Below are 22,107 nucleotides of genomic sequence, written 5' to 3'. Positions count from 1 at the left end.
ATGTGTGAGCTCCTGTAATGAAGCCTCCTTACTGAGTAAGGCATGAGCTCTGTTTAAAGTCTAAATCAGAAGAGCCATAACCAGTTTCTTTCTCAAAATGGCACCTGCACTCTGTTATGTTATAAGGTTGTCTAGGAGAGAAGGGGGGCACTCTGCATTATTGTCAAAGATTTCTTACATGCATCAGATTAATTTCTCTGAAGGCATATTCTTATTCTTATTTGGGATGCCCCTACCTGGGTTAGAGCAGGACACTTCCTGTGTCTAGTAGCTGTCACCTTCCAAAATATTCTTCTGCTGTCAGGAACAGCCTTGTGCCCTGGCAGAAAACATCTCTCCTCTGGAATTGACTCAGAATTACCAAATTCCTCAAAAGCTTCAGCTGAACTGGGCACTCACAGCCTGGTCCCTGGCCCTGGAGTTGAGGAGCACTGGCCTCTCCTGAGCTTCTTTGTTCTGGCTGCACAGCAGCACCCATTTTTACAGAAAACAAACAAGCAAAAGCATCCCTATCAGGCTTAGAGCCTTAGTAAGAAGAGGATATGAAAGCAGTACTTTTCCTCTTCTTTCAACCTACGCAAAGGGAGCCAGTGCAGTGGACAACACACCCTCCTTCAGTTTGCTCTCTGGTTCCTGCTGCCTGAAGGATCTGGTAAACGTAGTGTCAGCAGGGAAAACAGTCACTAGACAAGAGCTGAAAGCTATCTTCCTAAAACAATTAGTAATATTTGAGTCCTTAGTCTACAGTGGCAGAATGTCAGTGGAAGTAGAAGAGCACAAACTGAAGAGCAGTCTGTCCTTCTCAGCAGTCTGTTCCTTTCCTGCAAATTTAGCAGGAAGTCTTCATGAGACTATCACCTCTGAGTCCAAGATGATGTGAGAAACTTTAAATAGGAATTTAGCTAGCAGTTTTAATTTCGATCCAACCAGATGGTAATCCAGCACCATCTCAACACCCGCTATACCAGAAAAAAATAAGGACAACGAAACCACCTTCCCCATAGTCCCCAAAATTCAAGTTCACAGCAAGCACCTCGAACTCTTGCTTCCCCAGCAATTAACTAGCTGAAAAAAGTCTGCTTTCTAGGCCATTAATGGCAGGCACCTCGATTTGAAACAGAAATCAAGGGAGTTTTCTACACTAAGCAGTGCCTTAACTAATGGCCCATTTATTCTACTTTATGAGCAGAGTACTTGTATATAACCCTGCACTATGGTCTGGTTGCTAATCAACCTTCAGGATTTTGCATGCCAGTTCTATTGCACTAACTTTCATGCTACCACAAAGGGAATTTTGTACCAAACAGTCTTCTTCCAGCCTGAGAGAGATCAACATCAGCTCATGGCTCAGAAACCCATCTTTGACCAGGAACTTTTACTCTTCAGTTCTGCTCTCTTGCTAGTCAGGTTTTAAATATTCAAGGACACTGCTGTACTACGCAAAGATCATCTATGAAAGAGTGCATTTAAATCTGCAATTGCAAATGGGCTCTGTTTATCTACTTACTTAAGACAGCATTGTCCTTTTCGATTAGAGGAGGTCATTTCCGGGTAAATGTAAACTGGCATTTGAAGTTCATCCCAGCAGGACAATGAGATAAGGCAAAGCATCAGGGACAGGTTTCCATTCAAATAAAACTTGACAAGCAGTCCCTAACCACAGGGACCACAGGCACAGCTGCACAAAGGGCCATCTTCAATTGATTTGGGGGATGAGGAAAAGAGTAGCGACAGCTACGTTTCTAGAAAATCTGGAGTTCAAGCCACATTCAGTTAAGTTCTGTTCTTTATTCATAGCTTCCACCTGACGGTAATCTTTGCTGACCTCATGAGATGTAGGGGGAGAATGACTAGGTAGGAAGCACAACATTTTAATTATGCCGGCAGAACTAAAATCTTCTTTGCTTATGAACAGATCAATACATTAAAGGGAAGCATCGGGACACTACTTGGAAGAAAAACAGCACGTTCCTGGATGGACGCACCACAAGGATGGGCAGGAGGGATGGGAAATTAAGCCTTCCACGCACAATTCACAACAGGAATATGCTTCTCACTCCCAGTCCACCCCCATATGCACCAGTTTTGAGACTCTGCACAACACTACTGTTTCTTTCTGCCATATGGAGCCATAGAGCAAGAGCTCGCATAAGGCTCTGAAACAAGATCCCAGCATCACAGCAAGGGAGCAGGAGTCAAGGAAACACAGACAGGGATGAAATTCCTCTTCATCTCTCTCCATCCTGCACACCTGCAGCTGAAATGCTTCAGAACAACCAGGATGCATTTTCCCAGTGTCCTAAAGGAGACAGCATGCTTCTACCATTGCTCTAACTTAATAACATAGTGGTATGATTTCTTCCCTAAAAAGAAAAAAAAAAATCCTACGTTCTGAAGAAAGTGAGAAATTGTACTCTTCCCATGCCATCACTTTTAAACTTCTATCTCTCCACATACACAGCAGGCACAACATAAAACCACTGTGATGCTGATCAGCCACAGCAAACAGAGCATCTTTAAAAACAGCCAACCGTGAGTGCCTTTGCCTTTCACAGGATGAGAAAAATGGGATTAAATGCTGGCGTGGTCTTCAGGCACTACTCTGAATGGCTGGCAGAGGCCAAGTCTTTTGCAGGAAAAGTGGCTTATCTCCTGGCTTCCCAAATTGCAGCAGAGGTCAGATGAAGAGGCTTCAGGAGCCTGCCAGCTCTGTCCCTCTGTGGGATCCTTGGCAGATTGCTCCAGCTGGCTCCTTCCAGCTTTTCCCTTTTTCCATTTTAGCATATAGCTTGAATAAAGAAAACAAGATGAAGGCTTTCAAAGATAACGCAGTCTTTCACAAACAGATGCAGAACAAAGCACAGGAAATTCTGAGCAAAGTAAAAAATGAATCTTGTCTGTTTAAGGCTTATCTGGAAGGACTTAGCCTCTTAGTAGACAGATCTAAAACATCCCGACTGCGACTGCAGCGCTCGCTTAATGGTCTTGTGAGGGAAGCAAACAGGACGGGTGAGGGTGAAGAGCCTCTTGGAGCAAACTACTCCTTTGAACGTACCAATGTTTGTAAGCTCAGTCTGTGAGGTCTGGCCTGGCTTGTCACTGTCATCCCCTGCCACCTAAGTACAGGGCTGCTGCACTGCAGCTATGGATGGACACCCCCTTCACAGTATTAAAGTCATTTAAAATGAGCAATAATGGACATGAAAGGCAGATTATTGAAAATGTTTATTCATCTAATTCTGGATACAACAGCACATTAACTGCCTGTAACAAATCTGTGCTAGTCAGACACAAAAAGAGATAAGTGAAAAATGTATGCGCATTTATTACAATGCAGAGCGATCTGCTACAACTGAACAGTGTACGTGCTAAGCTCTATTTATTTTCTAGAAAACATTTACCCTCAAACACCGGGAAGTATCTGCTGTGTGATCAACCTCTCACCACCACCACCAGTTACAGAAAGGCAGCAGTTATTTCAGAACACTTTCCTGGAGACTTTAAAATCAAAAAAGATTCCATCAAAACCAAACCGCGGAGGCTTGGGCTGAGGATGCGGACCGATCTCAGAGGTTGTTCTGAGCAGTAAGACGAAGGTGACTAATTCCTGGTTCTGTTGCTTAAAAAGGAGACAGATTTTCAAGCTTTTCACAGCAGAAATGACACGTTTGAGCGTGGGCTGATGACACCCAAAAAGAATCCAGCATCGATCTGCTGAATTGTCCTGTACGCTCCAAGTTCATTTCCACTGGCAACCTCTTGTTTCAAGTCAGAGCCCACAAACACACACCATGGATGGTGTCTGAGGCCACGATTAGGTGCTCTGCCAGCTGTGTCTGGCAACTTGTGGGAAAGGCTGCAGTGCCCATCAGCACTCACAGCCAGCTGTCACTAATCTCTGCTTTTTCTTTTAAAACCACTGGCTGAAACTCCTCTCCACTTCTACATTGTTTTCCATTGTGTTGCTATTTTCTTAATGAAATAGAGCATGTTGTCTCAATGACTTTTTTTTTCCTCTGCTGCCTTACTGGTTATATTCCTTCTTGTCTGTCCTTCAAATTAAAAGTGCTAGTTATTCAGTGCACGGTTTCTTTCTGCCAATCATGGGTAACAGAGCAACTACATGAGTAGTGAAATTTAAACCCTCTTTACAACAGCAGTTAAGGGCTCCAATCTGCAGACATCTTTCTCCACTGCACTTTTAATAAACACTAAAATAACACTACTGATAAACACTGGCTATCAGATAGAAAAAGCTGACGTATCCTTCTCCCCACTCCTGTGCCTCCTGACAACTATGGTTGCTAAACAGAGAACCACTCTGCTCACTTCTTCTGAACGTACCGTTGTATCTCTGCCTTCATCTCCACTTTGTGTCCAAATTTCACACAAAGAATTTTCCATCTCTTCTGACAACCAGACGAGTCTTGCTATGGAACTCCATCGTTTACATTACCTCTAACAGCTGCTTAATTTTGTTTTGATTTCTATGTAAAGCACAAGCTACCTCTTTATCACCTCTCAATGCAATTCAACAGCTGGAGAAAGCCGCCGGCATCATCATTTCTCATCCCAGCATGTCACCAGTATGCTTCTTCATCCACCCCAAGCTGCCAGAGTTTGAAGGATAATGTTCTCAAGTAGATCTCTCTGATTTTCAACATCCCAATAAAAAATTCGTCATCTAATAATAAAAGCAGTCAAGTTTGTTTAAACTGCCATATCCAGATAATGGATGAACGGTTGGTTTTCAGTACAAATCACTGCTTCTCACCATAGAAAGTACCAAGACACTTTTAATTTTCCAGCAACTTTTGCCAAACATTTCTCCCCAGACAACCAGGATAAGCCAAAACCCAGTGCATTCCTTACTACAAGGATGTACAGACTTAATATTACTGTCACAGAAGTTATGTCTCACTCACAAAACATGTAAATGAGGACTGACAGAAGGTCCACCTTTTGACATAACTGCCAATTCTACCAGGTATTTGAAAAATCACCATCCTTTTGGCTGTATATGCCTGACAAAAAGATGTCAGGGTCCAGGTTTAGGCTGCCAATTTTATAGCTGCAGCAAACAGAATTAAGCAGTTTGCTTGTCTGCACTCAAGGGTGCTCCCTGTACTGCTGATACAAACAACAAATCCAAGGCAGCAGCTATGCAGAAACAACCCTGAATCAAGGAAAATAAAACTGTTGTTCACCGGCTGAGGTTAAGGCGAAGTTTTATTTCATGGACACTTTAATTTGCTGAATGAAGTTCACTGCATGGGCAGACAAGTGACAGAACCAGCATAAGGCAGTGAGTGAAAGGAAGCAGACCAGCAGCTCTTACACCCACCAACCACTTCTGATCCTTTTCCTCACCCTATTTATTTTAGGCCTACAATAACTCAGTTTCCTGCAGACTATGTAAGCTCTTCTGTGGATAATTCATCTCTGTTAAAAAAAAAATTTCCACTACCTACAATTAACAATATGCAGAGAGGCAAAATTATTTTTAAAATTACTTTGACTAGAAATACACTCGGGGGCAATAGCAACTCCTTTTAGTGGTAGTGAAAAGACGTTTTAAGGAAATTAATTATGCAATTCTGCTGTTTTCCCTATTAGAAATATATCCACCTCTTATCTTCGAGAGAAAAGGGATGGCAGGTGTCCTGCAAGAGAAAATGTTCTGGCAGTCCTGAGAAATACAGAAATTGAATTAAGATGGGAGCACCATTTGGACGTAATCAAATTGGGCAGAGATTATGGAGGGTGTAATTTGGACTGCAGAACTTTTCTAAGTGGTGATGATGGAAAAGGCAAAAAGAGCCTGCGTCAACTAATGAACAAGCAAGACCCTGGCAGGCTCAAGAACAAATTATCTTCTAAAAACAAAGAAAGGAAGAGATATTTGGAAATTTTCAATGGAGCCCAGCCCCAACATCCTGTTATTTATTTGTTAATCTTTAAATGCACTTGCCAGCAAGCACCAAAGTGAAAGTGACATTGAGTGCCATGACAAATCTGCTCAAATGCTTATTTTCTGAACCTTTTAGTTGAAAACATCTATATTTAATCACAGTTCAAAACTAGCCAAACAGGCCGTTTACGCTGAATGTAAAGGGAAAATATTGTGAGACTGAAGGAGGTATTTCTGCTTCTGTAAATGCATTTTAAAAATCCACTTATACTGACAAGGGTCCTTGGCACACTTACAATCTTCTACTAAAGCTTAGGAGGGAGACAGACAGACATTACCCACTGTCAACAAATGCAATTTCATATCACTGATGGAGTGAAAAGCTCCCTAGACAAACATTAGCGTAAAACCTTCTTCCAATATTTAATTGAAGCTTTCAAAAATAAGAGAGATGAAGTTACTGTATGTGAATCATCACAGTGAAGGACAAGGGCTACTTTCTTTTTTAAAAACACAGCCCACCGGGGAGTGTAGCTGAAAACCCTGGGGCAGTGAGTATGAAAACACTTGAAAGTAGACACATGAAACACAAACACAGCCCCTTCTAGTGCAGCTCCCTGCTCTGGTCAGCACGGTGGCTGTGGGATGGGTGGCCCCAGACAAGGCAATGTGATGCCTCAGAGGCTTCCAGTTCTCTGTCTTGACGGATTTCAGCTCTTCAGTAGAGAGAACAACCTATAGCAAAAGTTGCCCTGGCATTTGTGTGGAAGTGGGTCAGGACAGGAACAGAGCAGCACGAGGAAGGAATGGTCACCACAGCCAACTATGGACCAAATACAACCTCTGTTTAAAGACTGCATGCATGAAGTTCCTTCACCTATACAAACGAATTAATGACTTTAAGAAGACTAAATGTAAGGAGAAGAATGTCAGAATGGAAATATTACATATTCTTATTCATCAATTCTTGATTCATTAGGTGTGCAAGACTTCTGCCTTGAACCAAAATACTCCCTCACATACATTCAATTTCCCAACAAGGTTATGTTTGCCACACATTTAACCTAGTTGGCATGTTTGGAAATTGTCATGACACCTTTTGTATAGCTACTGTCAATGCACTATATGCCTGAGTAATTCCATTGTCTAGTTTGTCATTTCCATACAATTACTAACCACCTTAAACAAACACGCAAACTTCTGCACTTTTTTCATTTATGCATTAAGCATTAAGCATTTCTGGATCACAAACTTCTTCTTTATTGCTACTTTCTAAAAATAAAATTTAAGATCTCTGTCATAAAAATTTGCTTTATGATGCACTCTTTTGACATACTGATTTAATTCTCATTAACAGAATGCAAGCAATAATAACAGCTTTTGTTGCGTGCGGGTTTCCCCACCTCCCACCCCATACACAGCCTTATTTCTCATCCTAAGCTGCCCAAGAAAGCCATTTCCCAGGGGAATTAGCTTACCTCTTAGATGAGGATCTCTGAAAATTGATATCACCATTCCAAACACCAATCCCTATTCTTAAAATCCTAACACAAATGACAGGCAGCAATAATCAAAATCAGTAAAGAGGTCCCCATAAGTTTTCCAGTAGGCAACCCTGTTTCCATAATCAGAACTCCAGCATCTCACTTAGGACTATACAAGGTTTCCTGACAACTTACAGAGGCATCCCCTTTGGATTTTATATTCCCACATGCTGGAGGAGAATGTAGCACAGGCATACCGTGGAGTGTCATTCTATACTCTGTGGGCACCTAGAGCCAACATAAACATGCAGCAATACGTCCACTGTTAGAAGAGCCATAAAACACCCCTGTTCTTTCTCTGAAATCCTTCTGGCTAGGGGGCTGGGTAACAAAAGCCAACCAACCAACAAAAACCCAAGAGTAAAGAACGCAGGATAAAAATGTGGGAAAATAACTAGGAGGACAAACATACAAGCAAAAACCTCAAGTGAAAAGGGTATGCAAAGAAAGGAGTAAGGATATCCCCAACTCTGTTCTTCACCACCCTCCCCAAACAAAACCATCATGCAAGACTGCTTTCAGGATAACAGATATCTTTAATTGCAAGGTGGAGGCAGCCATGGCACTATAATACAGTTAATCTCCAAAACTCATTTGAATTCTTCCATTTTGTTTCATTAATTTGTTTTGCTCAGAGAGGCATGGAAGTTTTCCCCGTGCCACCACTGGCCCCTCTTCGAGCACGCAGAAATTTCAGCACAGAGAAGACTCCTGTTAATGGGTTCACCTCTTACAACACTTAAACTGAACTCGCTTTTCACACTATCAAGAAGAAAAGCACCACTGTACTGGCTGCCGTATCATTAGGTGTACTACTGCACTAAGCAGCTGAAATAGTCTGATAATAATGTTCATGAAAGTTCAGCAGCAGAACTTCCATGAACTGTTGGAGAACACGAGTAAACAACTCCTGTAGCATATTTATGCAACTTCAGATGCTCTGAAGCCACAGAAGGTATTTAAAGACAACAGTTGCAAGAGGATAGTGCATATTTTATCTTCTTCTATTGCCAGAAGTCAGTACTTTCTTAGGAAAAAACTACAGATTGAAGCTTGTAAATAAGTATAGGGGGATGACAGTTATAAAACCAGAAAAAAAAAGAAAAAAAAACCTCTCTCTGCACTATGGATGGCAGCACCAAGACTGCCATCAGTTGTTTTGCAAATGTTGCAGTCTTCTGAGCTCTCAGAAAAACAGAAGACCAACCTACACTTCTACCTCCAGCAAGGAGCTCAGACAGCTTGAACTACTCTTAGGGCTCTCCTTCCCACTCTTGGAAATGGTTAGGTATGCCAGGTGCTGGAAGGTGATCTATTGAATTTCCAGCAACAGAAGGAGCAATACCCTTTAATGTTCACTAGGAACAGTGACAGGGTTGTGCAGCACAAGCCCTAAAATGGATGCAACCCTTGCCTTTACGAGGGTGAATGAAGAGGAAGGGGATTGGGAATGTCCAAAGGGATGGCATTCATCTTCCCAAGAAACGATTATGCATGAACATCTGCCTGTTGCTGTTGGGAAACATCAAATGAACGCCTTGTTTTGCTTTGCACACAGCTTTTGCTTTACCTAGTAAAGTGTCTTTCTCTCAACCCACAAGTTCTCACTTTTTTACCTTTCTGATTCTCACCCACCCCATGTGGGGAGAGTGAGTGAGAAGCTGTGTGGAGCTGAGCTGCCTGCCAGGGTTAAACCACAGCAGGAGGCAGAGAACACCTTTAAATTTCAGCTAGGATTTTTTGTTCCCCCCAACAGAGCTGTGGGTGCTGGGCACTAATGAAGAGATGTACTTAACTGCAATACTATCTTTTGAAAAAATGCACTGGTTGTAATCTTCATATTGAAACAAAGAACATAATCAATAAATGTTTTTTTAAAACTCTAATGGCATAAAGTCACGGATCTAATGCAAATCTTTAAAATATTGTTTTCCAAAATTCAAAACAGTCTGGTAAATTTTTAGCATGACCTACTTTTTTCTCTGTCCATAAAGACCTGTGGATTTGAAAATGAATGGTTAATGTTTCTTTAAAAGATATAATGAGCAAACTTCATGTTTTAATAGATTTTCTTAATGTCATTGCACCGTGTCAATCCTCCTCCCTTTTGCAAAGCTTCCTTCTATATGGCGACACGTTCTTCTAAATACTATTGGAGAAATAGAGCCTTTGGCCAGTACTGTTGAAATAGAGCAGTGCTGAGACAGGACACTTAAAGCCTCATGTAACAAACAGAAGAAAGACGACAGAGCAAAATTCTAACTCAAAATCAGTAAATAAGCAAGGCAAAACCCCCACAGAACTGATCACCTATTTTTGTAAAGGAGAAAAAGCACCCAGCAGTACAATTCTTAACACCAGAGGCAAGCTCTGAAGTCGTGAGCCATGCCATTGCCAGAGAAAGCCTGTGGCATATTCCATGCCTGGTACCTGCATTCACACAGCATTCCCAGCCAACTCACTTTTCATCTCAGCTGCCTTTGGAGAAACTAGACACCATAAAAACCTCAGTCATCCTGTAACCTGGCACACCATCAAAGCCTCCTAACACACAATTACTGTGCTTCACGCCTTTAGACTTTTTCCTTTGACTAAACAAAATCCCCACAATGGAATAAGAAACTTTCCAAGAGAAATTGTGTTTGACAGAAGATCAATGATGCAGAGGTGTTGGAGGGAAAAAAAAAGGCAGCACTGTTTTGTGTACACCTCCAAGCTTATTAATCGCTTGCTGCTAAAGCTAGATGCCCCTTCCCATCAGATCAGTATTTGATATTATTACTGAACTCAGAAGTCTGAGGTCATCTTTAATCACATTAAGGAGTTCACAATTGCTTACGCAATACAGTAACTTTATTGTGTTGTCTGCAGTTCTCCAGCCATTCCCCGAGGTTTTTGCCTTGTCAGCAAAAAGGCTCAGTGAAAATGCAGTGAAATTTGACTCACCATGTCAAAAACACAAGTTACATATAAATATGAATAACCTCACAAGTAAGCAAGCACCCAGCTGCTGCTGTAATGCATTAGCACATGTATAGTTATGCACATGCTTAAAAGGAATTGCTATAAACCTCCATAAAGAAGCAAATAAGCTCTTGAGAGTGAAGAGAGAACAGTAAGCCTGCCCAGAAATCTGAATCCTGCTACTCATCGCTTTGAAGGCTCAAGCTAGCATGACAAAGCCTTTTCAAAAAGGGTGCTGTGTCAGTGAGCAAGTCTGCAAGAGACGCACTTAGGTTCACCTCCAGGCTACCATAGGGAAGGGGATAAGAAACAAGTGATAATAATGACAAACAACAGTAACAGTAATCACCCTAACTCCTTTGCCACCTCCGGTCAATGTCAAAGGATGACATAAACAAGTCCCTATCATGTAGCTTTGTCTGCATCTCTTTTAAAAAGCTTTTAACTCCCGGAAGAACTTAACTATGGGAATCCAGTGTCTCAGCACATTTGCCCTCAGTCCCCTACATCTTTTTACATAGGTCCATGCTACTTCACCTCTGGGCCTGAACCAAGCCCACTCCAGAGTTGCAAGTCCTGGTTAGCCAGTTTCTTCTACTTGAATGACACTGAACAAGTATATTCTGTCCATCTGTCCTTCACCAATGTAACTGATTCAGACAATTTTCATTTATCTCCTCACAAATTTTCACTGTATTTGTAAGAAATCAGTTACCTTTAACTGGACGCCTTTGCTGTAGACCTACAAAGCACATCACTGATCAGACAGATCAGAGAAGCCTTCTTCTCTACTGAACAGCTGTGCTCTGGCCTCCAGTTAGTTCAACACCTACCCTCCACCCTTATCCCTATCTACAACAGTTCACCAGAAACAGAAACACACAGATTGTTCAAATCGAGCATTTTAAGCACTTTAGAAATGAGCTCTTCTTTGTATTTTGAAAGGACACAGTGCATGCCAGATGGTGCACTGGTCTCCTTCCTTGCTACCGCAAAGGAGCTGCATTTGAAACAACTGAATCCTTGCAGAGATACCAGGGAAGCAGCTTACCGTTCACTGCCTTCAGGCTTCCACTAATGCCATCCCCATGTTGCCGCTTCTGTGCGTTCTTGAACTCCTTCAGAGATAAATAAAGGACCTTCCGCACCACCCTCTCCTCTGACCAGGGAATCCCATCACTGTCATCCTGAAGAAGATGGAAACAGAAAGGAGACATTAATTATATGCATCCGAACCAACAAGTAGCAAAAACAACAAACAACACCCAAATGCCTAGAGTTAGACATTAAAAAAAAAGAGGAGTGGAAAAAAATACTGCGCAACAAAATGCAATCTAACCTCAAGAAACACTTACAGATAACCATTATCATCAAATCAGACCATGAGTCCCTCTAATCTCTTACCCTGAAAACAGCAGTAGCTGTCTGCCAGGTGTTAGACAGCAGGTAAAAGCTTATTTGTTAAAATTCTCATAACGAATCATTCTGCCTTGTGGAGAAATTTTAACAGGCTGGAATTACTCTCTCAGACAATTAAAATAAGGGAAAAAAAAAATCCAAACCATTAAATTAAGTCAAATATTGCATAAAACTTACTAGAAAGTTCTATGAAGCAGCCTTTCTTATTACCATTTTGGTTTTCGCCTCTCAGCTCAGGATTTTACATACTGATATTACATTATCAGTTCTCTGCTTAAATGATTTGTATTTATTGTAGAATTACAGTGTAGTTGATAACAATGAAGTTGTTCTGAATTTATCTTAGCATAAAGTGAAGTGGAATTTGGCCCATGGGGCATGTGTTTTCTACTTCATTTTTAGAAGACAAATGCTATATTGTCAAAAGGAATACTAGTGTATGTCATATTTAGAATTTGCTTTAGTTAAAAGATTAATTCCCTGGAAAAGAATTTCCCTAAAGCCTTTAGCATTCAAATAAATTAAGTCAGCAAATTGATATAAAGACATAAGTGAAATCAGGTGCATCTTAAAAAAAAATATATATATATATATATGACATTTTCACAAGCCTTATTATTATTGTCTCAGGGTCTTTCAAGTCATTATTTGAGCATTTCTGTTCTTGAATTTCCCACTACATGATTGCCAAGCAAAAAAAAAAAAAAAAAAAACATTTCCAGAGAGGCCTTGTTCAGGTAAGCACATCACAGCACATGGCCACACTGCACAGGAAAACCACAGCACTCACACCAGGAGGCACGAGAGTTTATACCATCCTGTGTGATAAAGAAGAGACCAACACAAACAGCTTAAAAAGTAAGCTTAGTATAGGGTGCACACCAGTAGTTTTCCCTTTACTCCTCCAGTAAGATACTGGCATTCAGCCACTGAACTGTGATCAAAACCATTCTTCCCCCCAGCTGAATGACAAATGACTTGGTAAAAAAAAAAAAAAAAAAAGAAAGAAAGAGGAAAAAAAAAAAAGCCAAAACAATGACTGCAGCAAAGCTGTTAGCATTTTGGCAGTGCAATTCACCCTTCACACTATGGACCAGCTACTATGCTCTGAACACCACTGAGCTGTGCCCAAAGAGCTTCAGCACACAGGGACCTCCAAGCCCAAGAAAGCAAACTTTGTAACTGAACATCCACAGCAAAGGAGAAAAAAGAATCTCCAGGCAAGCATTTTAGAAGGACTAGTACTTCCAGTTGTTTTGTCAACAGTGGTTTTTACAAACAATTTCCATTTATGATTTTGCTGCCAACACAACTTTAAACCTCACCAGAACAAATGATACAGATGGCCATAGCTTGCCTGATTTTAACAGAAATCACCCAAGAAACAAGATTCATGTTCCCGTAGACCAGGACATACTGAAAATAAACCAGGAAGGGAAACCTTCCTGGCAGCGCCTGGCTGGGCTTCACACGTTTCTATTTTTACAGCAGATCATGAGGTAACTAATTGAATCCCTAAGGAAACTGCTCTGTTAGGAAGTACTCGTGAGCATCCGTGGTTTTTATTTGTCCACGTTACAGACACAAGCCTGAGGATGCCTCTCACTCCCTTCAGCTGTATCTGTGGAAATTCTTTATACAAAGTATGTATGGGTATGTAATTCTCAATTCCAGCTAATGTATGTTGTACTGGAAGATGTGTTACCTTTTTAGTCTCCTTCAGGCCAAGCTTCATGAAACACCAGACCCACCCCAAAACGAGAAGGCCATCACTACCCAACCTCTCCTCTATCTGGGATTGTTCCCCAAAGACTTGAAAGTTGCACCAAAACAACCATTAGCTCCTGATTCCCCCAGCCCTTCTTTCCTGCTCAAAATACAGCAGCAAAAAGAACAGAAATTAATTGAGCAACAAATCCCACTTAAGTGCCCTTCATTATGCCAAAGCTTGCTGCAGAGAACATGTGGTGGTGGTGGCGGTGCCTGTTAGTTGAATGGCAGCAGGGTGAGATCTGCTGACAGGATTTGGAACATCTCCAGGCACTTGGTGCCAGGTGGCAGCAGGGATGAGCAACCTTCACAGGGCACAGCCAGGTCCCTGGGATGCACTGGTTGCAGGTGCTGCTCTGTAGGTAAGGAGATGATCACCATACAGAAGAGGCCTTACAGTCTGAAGGCCACCACCTACTTGAAATGCTTCGGTAAATGGCTTGAGGTCACCTCCCCTCCACAAACAGTGCACTGTATGTGTGAAAGGAATCACAGAATCACACAGAATCACAGAATTGCCAGGGTTGGAAGGGACCTCAAGGATCATGAATCTCCAACCCCCCCTGCCACACGCAGGGCCACCAACCATTCCACCTAATGGGACACCTAACCAGGACAGCAGGCAGCTCTGTTTTCAGAGGGACAATGCTACTGAGACGTCCCTGTTGTGCCAGCTAAAGGCCCCAGCCCTGCTGCAGGACGGCCACGGCATCACCAGGAAAGGAGCAGGTCCCAGGAGACAGCACAAAGGCCTCTTCTGGCTACCTCTGAAGTGACACAGCAACATTTCACAGCGCTCCCAATGAGCGGAGTGCACGTCAGGCCAGAACCGTATCGGCCTCACGACCACATCTGTACCAGCAGCAGTCTCAACAGAACTGCTTACAGAGGAGGCCCTCCACATCAGAGCCCACTCGTGCCAAGGCTGCATTTGCCATCGCTTTGTTGTGGGCTTTCCTCATTCCCGTCGCCTGCCTTGCATAAAAGACCTCAAGCCCTCCAACACCGTGTTATCCAAGGTCAGCAAAATAAGAGGCTAAACCGGTGCCAGTGCCCACATTCATGTGGCTCCATATGTAGGAGCAATAAAAATCTTTCACAATCATCGACTGCATCTCCCCTCTAGCGTGCAGCACAAAAGCAGCCACAAGCCAGAGAGCAGCTGACTCGGCACCCAGCTGGGCTCTTGCAGGGAAGCAGCTCCGGCTCCCGACACTTTTAACCATAATTACATGGGTCAGAACATCCCTTCCTCGCCATGCCGCCGAGGGAAGGCCGCACCGTGCCTTGCTCCGCGCTCCCACACTCAGCTGGAGAGCCGCCTCACCGCAGCAACGCGGCGTGTGCACACCCAGAGCTGCTCAGAAATACCTTCCAGTGAAAGCCTCCAGCAAGTTCATCAGTGCAGTTTCTCAAAAAAAATAAAAATCATAATCAAACAAAAAAGAGAAAACCACCAATCCCCAAAGAAACCGACTTGATCACTGCCTTTAAACATTTCCACAGGGAGTAGAAATTTGATAATAGATGGCTCTTGAGGCTGGCAGAGAGGAGTACAGTAACGTCCAACAGCTGGAACTCGAATTCAGAAAAATTTAAGTTGGAATTAGAGAACAATTTCTTCAACTGTGCAAGTAATTAGCCATTGAAACAACTTATGGGGAACTAATGGATTGTCCGTTATTGACTTAGACCCAAAAAAGCACTGAATAACATCTTAAACAGCGCGTTCATCACTGCAAGCTCAGAGCCTTTGCAGTGTGGAAGGTCAGCCTAGATTGTTTCTGCCTCCCGGTCTGGTAGCAAGATTAGCTCATAGACTTGGTTTAAAGAAAATAATGTAAGAAAACAACCAGGGACTGAAGAAAACAACCCCAGGGCAGAATTTAAAAAATGAACTCCACCATTTCCTTGAAACTGCTAAAAAATCAGTCACGCCACCTTCTCTGTTATGCCATTTCAGGGAAACAGATGTCATACATTTATACCTGAACTTCATCTGGCAGGGCAGCCAAGTCAGAGGTCAGCAAATTCAGTGCCAGGGGACGGACTGAGCACAGCCTCCATGCATCTACACGGTACAATTGTACAGAGGGCTCCACGGCACAGACAGTGAGAAGCCCTCTCTGCCCAGCCTGGCTGGCAGCTCGCCTGCAGCTCCACAGCTTCAGGGGTGGTGTGTGCAGAACATCAGCTCTACACACTCCTCACTCGGGAAGAAATCTACTTGTGGTTTTACTACACACAGTCTAAATATTATGTAATGTTTTATACATAGTATTTACATATTAATATGTAGATGTGCTACAGTGCACGTGTATGTATTAATATGTAATACATGCATAAAAATAAATATGTAATACACATTAATATGCAATTGTACGTACAAACATATATTTCTGTCTATATCCGTAATGAAATCAAACCACCACCCACATCTCCCACCCTTCACCTACAGCTTGGTGCCTGCTCACTGCAGCACAGCTATACAGCCTGCTCACGTGGCCTTCCTACTTCTGACACAAAATCCCCCCAAAGCAGGCAGAAGCAGGAGGCAGGCCTCGTGCTGCTCTACTCCGCAGTGAGCATCCCAACTACACGCGGACTCCTGACTCGGGTTTCTCCATTCATTCATCACCAGATATCGCATTCCTCAGCCTGGCCCAGCCTTGCCTTAAGCAAACAGGAGTCACAGTTCACAGGGTAAAAGTATGGCTGGAACAAGGGAGAATGCAGGCAGCACTCAAAGCTATTTGTTTTACTTTATGTAAATACTTTAACAGCAGTGATGGCTTTATTTGAAAAGTCAGGACTTTGTAAGGTACAAAGATACTTATGAGTATGTGTGCTGTGACTCACAGCGGCTGGCGTATTTCCAGCTCCCTCTTTGGGTCTTTCCCAAGCATGCATCTCCTGACCCCATTCCTCTTGCCAGGCTGCAGAAAGCAAAATAACAAAACACAACCCCCCCTTTTTTTTTCCAGCACCGTAGCCAATGCTCAGTCAAAATCACTGTGGCACCCAGTGCTCTCAATGAATATGCCTTCATGGTTCAACAGCCCCCTGAGTGTTTTTCCTGCAGATGTAAGAAGGTCATTTTGAAGCAATGGGAAAAATAAACCACAAGCTTCTACCCTTTCCTCAAGGATATTTTTGAAGGAAAACTATTTCAAAGGGTTGGTTTCTTTTTTTCCCTGTGTTTAGTTAGCAACAAAATGAAAATCTGTCTCCTGCATGAAAAACAGACAACACATTCTCAGAGATCATATAAATTACTTTTCAGTTGAAGGACCAAAATGGAAATGTTTGTTTACTAAATTCAAGACCTGCAACAGATTTTGCCTTTTGGCTGTGTATTATCAATGGAAAACAGCTAGACCTGTTTTTCTCTATAAGAATGCCAGACCTAAGAGAAATAAGTGGAAAACCTCGGTATGACTTCCAAGACTGAAAGAGATGGTCCATGCAGTCCCAGGCAAGCTACCACCACTGAGAGTGATTAGCATGCTTGTTCATTAACAGAACATTCCTCTACGCACACACAGCATAGGGTGAACCTCCGAGAAGGTGCAAAATCTTACTACTCAAGCAGCACGCAGACTTCCCCGTTGTGCTGGAGCAGCTCTCTCTGCTGTCATAAGGTCCCAACAGCCTTTTGATTGTTCTGAACACACCCTGCTCCCATTGGGCTGGCAGAGGAAATCCCCTGCTCTGGCTCTTCGATGCCAGCTCCCTCCCCATGCAATTTGCAAGGACCAGACGGCAGTAAATCCCCAGTTGAAACTCCCAAGCTTTCAGGACAATGATTTGAAATCAGATTCTAATTTATTCAAATGAAGCTGAATAAATAAAGATTTTCTACTCCTTCTGGCAACTATCATGCAGCTTGACTTCTTATAGCCAAGCACAGCACCTTGCAAACTGGATATCCCCATATATACTCTGAGCAGCATCCACGCAGCCTTCTGCTTACTATCAAGGTCCTTCCACTCCCCCTTCCTCTCTGAATAAAGTTCACACCTACTTAATATTTAACCTTTTAATCAAGTTTAACTATCCAGAGAGGATGTAGCAGTTTCTCATTTAAAACAAACTGCTTATATTCAGTGAGAAAAAAATAAAACCTCATGAATGGCTTAAGCTGATGAAGATTGATACAGCTTGGAGACTTTATAGCACAGTGACTCATGCCTTCTGGAAAATGTAATCTGTTCTGTCTACTTTAGGAAAATAGGTCATGTTTTAAAAATGTGCTAGCTAACATGAGGAAAGGGGAAATTTTCTTTATTAATGGTTCTGTTAGAGTATTAAGTGCATCTGATAATTATAGTGACTTTTTTCCTAGTACTTCCAAACAACTTCCCCCAAAAACTCATACTATGTTATAGCTCCTGACTAGCAGAACTGATGTTAATATGGCAATGAAACAACGGAGGAAAACAGAAGCTTCTCGTCTTCCAACTTCTGTACTCCTTCTGCAGCTTTCATCCCCTGCAGTCTCCATTGATTAGAGCAAATTTGCAGCTCCTGCTGCACTGGGGATCCTATTTCCTCCTTTCAGATCAAGAGCAGCATGGAAGAGAAACGCTCTGTTTTTTGGGTCACTAAAGGCCTAGGGCATCTTTGAGCCCACTGAGCTTCAACCTGCTCCTGTAAGAACACATGAGAGTAGTAAACATGCAGCCAGTATTTTCTATCCAAACACAACGCACCAGTGGCTTAACACAGCCTCCCAGAATTGAGACACAAAAAATAATCCCCAACTTTACCTTAGGTCTAAAAATAGAATATTTAGACATAGTGGCTTTGTGTGCTAATTGGTTCTTTTACCTAAACTCAGAGACCTCAGCTATGTGTCTGCATCTCTAGCAATCTACTACTCAATATGAAACCAGTGAAAGCTTGCAAGACATCAACTGCTTCCCTTGTTGGTCTGCCAAGATAAACACTTGAAAGGAAAAAAAAAAAAAAAAGAAAGAAAGAAAAAGAAAACACTGCGCCCAAACAAACTGGGAGAAAAGCCAGGTTGAAAGTTGCCTGACTTATCATCCGAGAGCAGAGCTTCACCTCGAATCATCTCTTACTGGCAGCAGCACTGGGAAGCTGCTCAGTCATCTGGCACCTTGAGAACGGGCATTTTGAGCTCTGCTGAGAGCTGGCAGCGCACACAGGCAAGTTGTGAAAGGTGGCAGAGCACTGGATGGGAGGTCAGATGGTACCAGGTATGAACCCTTGTATGATCCCTTTCACTACTACTAAAAAAAAGAAACAAATAGAAAAAAAAAAAAGTCAAACAAAAGCTCTGGTCTGATAAACAGGCTCCTTATTGGGCATTCTGTTAAAAAAGCTTAACCATCTTCAAAAGGGAACGCTGTACACAAACACATGCCACCCAAGTATCATCCAAAACAATTTAAGCATCATTTCCCATGTAGGTGAGAGCAGGCCTAAAAGGAAAACCACGCAACGACCCTTAACTTCCTGAAACGCCATGAAATAATGCATACTTCTCTTTGATTACAGACCAAGAAAAAACTGCAGCTGCAATTGGATTAGAAACTTCTGCTAAAAAATAAAAATAAAAAAAAAAAAAAAAAAAACCAACAACGATTTACTGCATAACACAATTCTGACAGCCTGGGTTTCTGGCTACCGATCGAGCCTTTAGAAAAATTTGCTGGGTAGCTGCCAAGTCAACTCTTGGAACCTTGGCATGTCAGACATCTCAGACAGTAGTCAAGGCAGCCACACGCATGGCGATGTCCACATCCCCAGACTTCCATGGTTAAGTGGTACAGTTGAACAACAGAAGGTACACGCCATTATACATCAAGGTAGAAGGCTCCTGCAGCTGTTGATCTGGCAATTCTGATCATGCTGCAAAAGACCAAGAACCACAGCAGGATTTTCTTTTTAAGGATCCGGTATTAATTTGAAAATAGCAGCAGCTTATTAGGAAGAGAGAATGAAAGAAGTGAGGAATGGGAGGGAGCTCCAAAAAAGCCATCACGTTTCTATAAATTTCACATTCCAAATAATCTATCTCCAATTCTAATTAAAACTCTCTACCAAGCACACTTCAGATACACATATAAAACCCAGTATGCACAAAGAGTATTCGGCAGCTCAAGATAATTAAATTCAAATGTATTCTAATTAATTTCATTTTGATTCAGTTCATATTTTTATAAGGTGTTTGAGTTCCAGTTTGCAACCATATCAATGCAGTCCAATAAAAAATGATGTTTTGCCATTTAAACATTTGGTAATAAGACCTACGGATATGAACTTTAATAGGGCTAATCCAATCTTGCTGCATACTACTAATTATCTTAAGACCTTTTCCTGTCCTCAAACAGAAAGGCTGATCCCTGACTTGAAAAACATCCACCACTGCTGCAAGCCAAAATAGTGTTGAGGTAGTAACAAAAGAGAGAAAGCCAACTGTTAAGTTAAAAATTTGCTTTCATTATTTCGACAAGAATTTTAAGTTAAAGAGATCTAATTTTTGGCATCTCACAGCGTCTGAAAGGTCGGAAGGAGTAATGACAGAGGCAAGCGTGCTGAATTATTGCTGGGAAATCTTACAATATTGAGGCCTGATCTGCACACCTGCCTGAACTCAATCAATTTTACACAACTGGATGGAAAAGAATCAGTTATATCGACAGAGGCTCCTGGGACAGACAGGCAGGTATTGGGCTAAGAGCAAGACACGTTGATTTTGCTTGATGTACTACTCAAAATTGAGATTTTTATCAGGCACCTTTCGCCCTTGTTTACAGTCCCAACTGGCAGAACATCCTTTAAAGCTGGGAGACGTAAGCTAAACCTGCACTCTTCACTCGGAAGCCAATTAAAGAAGACACGAGGAGACTAGATACAAGCTCCCTGTTTTTTTTTCAGGTCAGTTCAGTTACACCAGCAATCTTCTGCACAAAGATAAGCAATATAATAGAAGATAACCTGCCCTCTCAAGTTTTCCCAAGCTCATCCTTCAGTATTACGTGCATTTGACTTCCAAAATACCCCTCAGCAAACAAATGATAGTGTTTTAAGAGCGCTGCAAAGCAAATAATAAAAAAAGCCTTTGCTCTATGAGGCAATCATTCAGTAACAAGTCAGATGAATGCACGCGAGTAGCTTCCTAGAAAGACTGCAAAACATTTTTCTGAATAATCAGTGCCAAAGGAGGGCAAAGGACATTACCTGGAACTGAACTTGCAGCTGATTGCTTGAGGCACTGAAGCCACAGAACTTCAGTCAGATGTAGGCTCAAGTACACTGCTCTGCTGTGTGCAGATTTCAGTTCTAGCTACAATACACAACAAGAAGAGCTGACAGCTCCTGGTAACTCTAAGATTTGTGGGGCCACACGATGCATCCCCTGGATAGTTACAATAAGATTATGAGTGGCTGGAAGGCTTTTTGGGGGAGAAAGAAGAGAAAAAGGAAAAAAAAAAGAATTCTGATAGATACAGCAGATTTTCCTGACCGCACAGAATGTTTTTTAAACACACAGGTGTTTCTTAACAACAGGATCTACGTTGCACTGATAAGGAACAACATAACCAAGTTGTGACCTTTCCATGATCTCCTCCCCTTATTATTAAATCAACTTGCAGAACTTCCTACTGTAGACCTGCGTGAGAACTTCCACTACGATGACATGGCCATGCCCCTGGTCTCATGGTGCAGAACAAGTCCTCAGCTCCGTGAGTCACAGAATCATAGAATCACAGACCTCTATGATCACCTAAACCAGCTGCCAAGCCATCCCCACCGTGCCCAATACCCCATGTCCCTCAGTGCCACATCTACACCACCTCCTGAACACCTCCAGGGACAGTGGCTCCACCACCTCCCTGGGCAACCCATTCTGTTTGTTTTGCCTTCAGTTCCCTCATCCTTCCTCCCTCCCTGATCAATGGCAACATTCAAACTTTACAGAAGATATTAGAAGCACATCAAAGACAACCATTAAGCTTTTAAGTGCACTAATTGACATTTTAGCACTTACAAATCCATCTGTGTGTTCTATCACTCAATTTAAGAGACTCGCTTCCACGCCTGTTCAGAGTTCCCTGTATTTTTAGCGGGGAGAGGGGGATTTTCAAAGCTATTTTTTCACAGAGACAATTTTAGAGAATTCAAATTACAAATATAATGCACTTCAAAAAGTAACACGTTTCACAAATTTAAGAGCTTTTCCATAAAAGCTGTAAATGGCATCACAGCTATAACTCACAGGCTTCTAAGCTCCAATGAATTCTGCAGCTGTTACGGCACGTCGAAGCCAAATCATTGTTACCTTCACACCACCACAACTGCAAAGCTATGATACTACAAACTGCACAGTGAGAAAGGGGAGGGGGAAAAAGAAAAGAGAGAAAGAACCCACTAGTGATTTTGCAGCTTCTTTTCTTCTTCCTTTGCAAAGCTAGCACAAAGCAGAAGCTAAGCCACGAACGGTGGCTCTGGCTTTTTCCTACAGTGAGC

The 22,107-nt window shown here is 42.2% G+C and overlaps 1 protein-coding gene across 1 annotated transcript in view; it reads right to left on the bottom strand.

The window, feature by feature from the left end:
• The window catches only part of JARID2 (jumonji and AT-rich interaction domain containing 2), a 203,407-nt gene that overhangs the window by 106,095 nt on the left and 75,205 nt on the right, over positions 1 to 22,107 (bottom strand). Inside the window, exon 2 of the mRNA XM_031589396.2 lies at positions 11,471 to 11,606. Coding sequence (XP_031445256.1) covers positions 11,471 to 11,606 — 136 coding nt within the window. The remainder of the gene's footprint in view (positions 1 to 11,470; positions 11,607 to 22,107) is intronic.

Source organism: Phasianus colchicus, chromosome 3, assembly GCF_987193195.1.
Source record: "Phasianus colchicus chromosome 3, bPhaCol1.hap1.1, whole genome shotgun sequence".
Classification (NCBI taxonomy): domain Eukaryota; kingdom Metazoa; phylum Chordata; class Aves; order Galliformes; family Phasianidae; genus Phasianus; species Phasianus colchicus.
The sequence above is the reverse complement of the archived record's forward strand: the minus strand, read 5'-3'. Positions and strand labels throughout refer to the sequence as shown.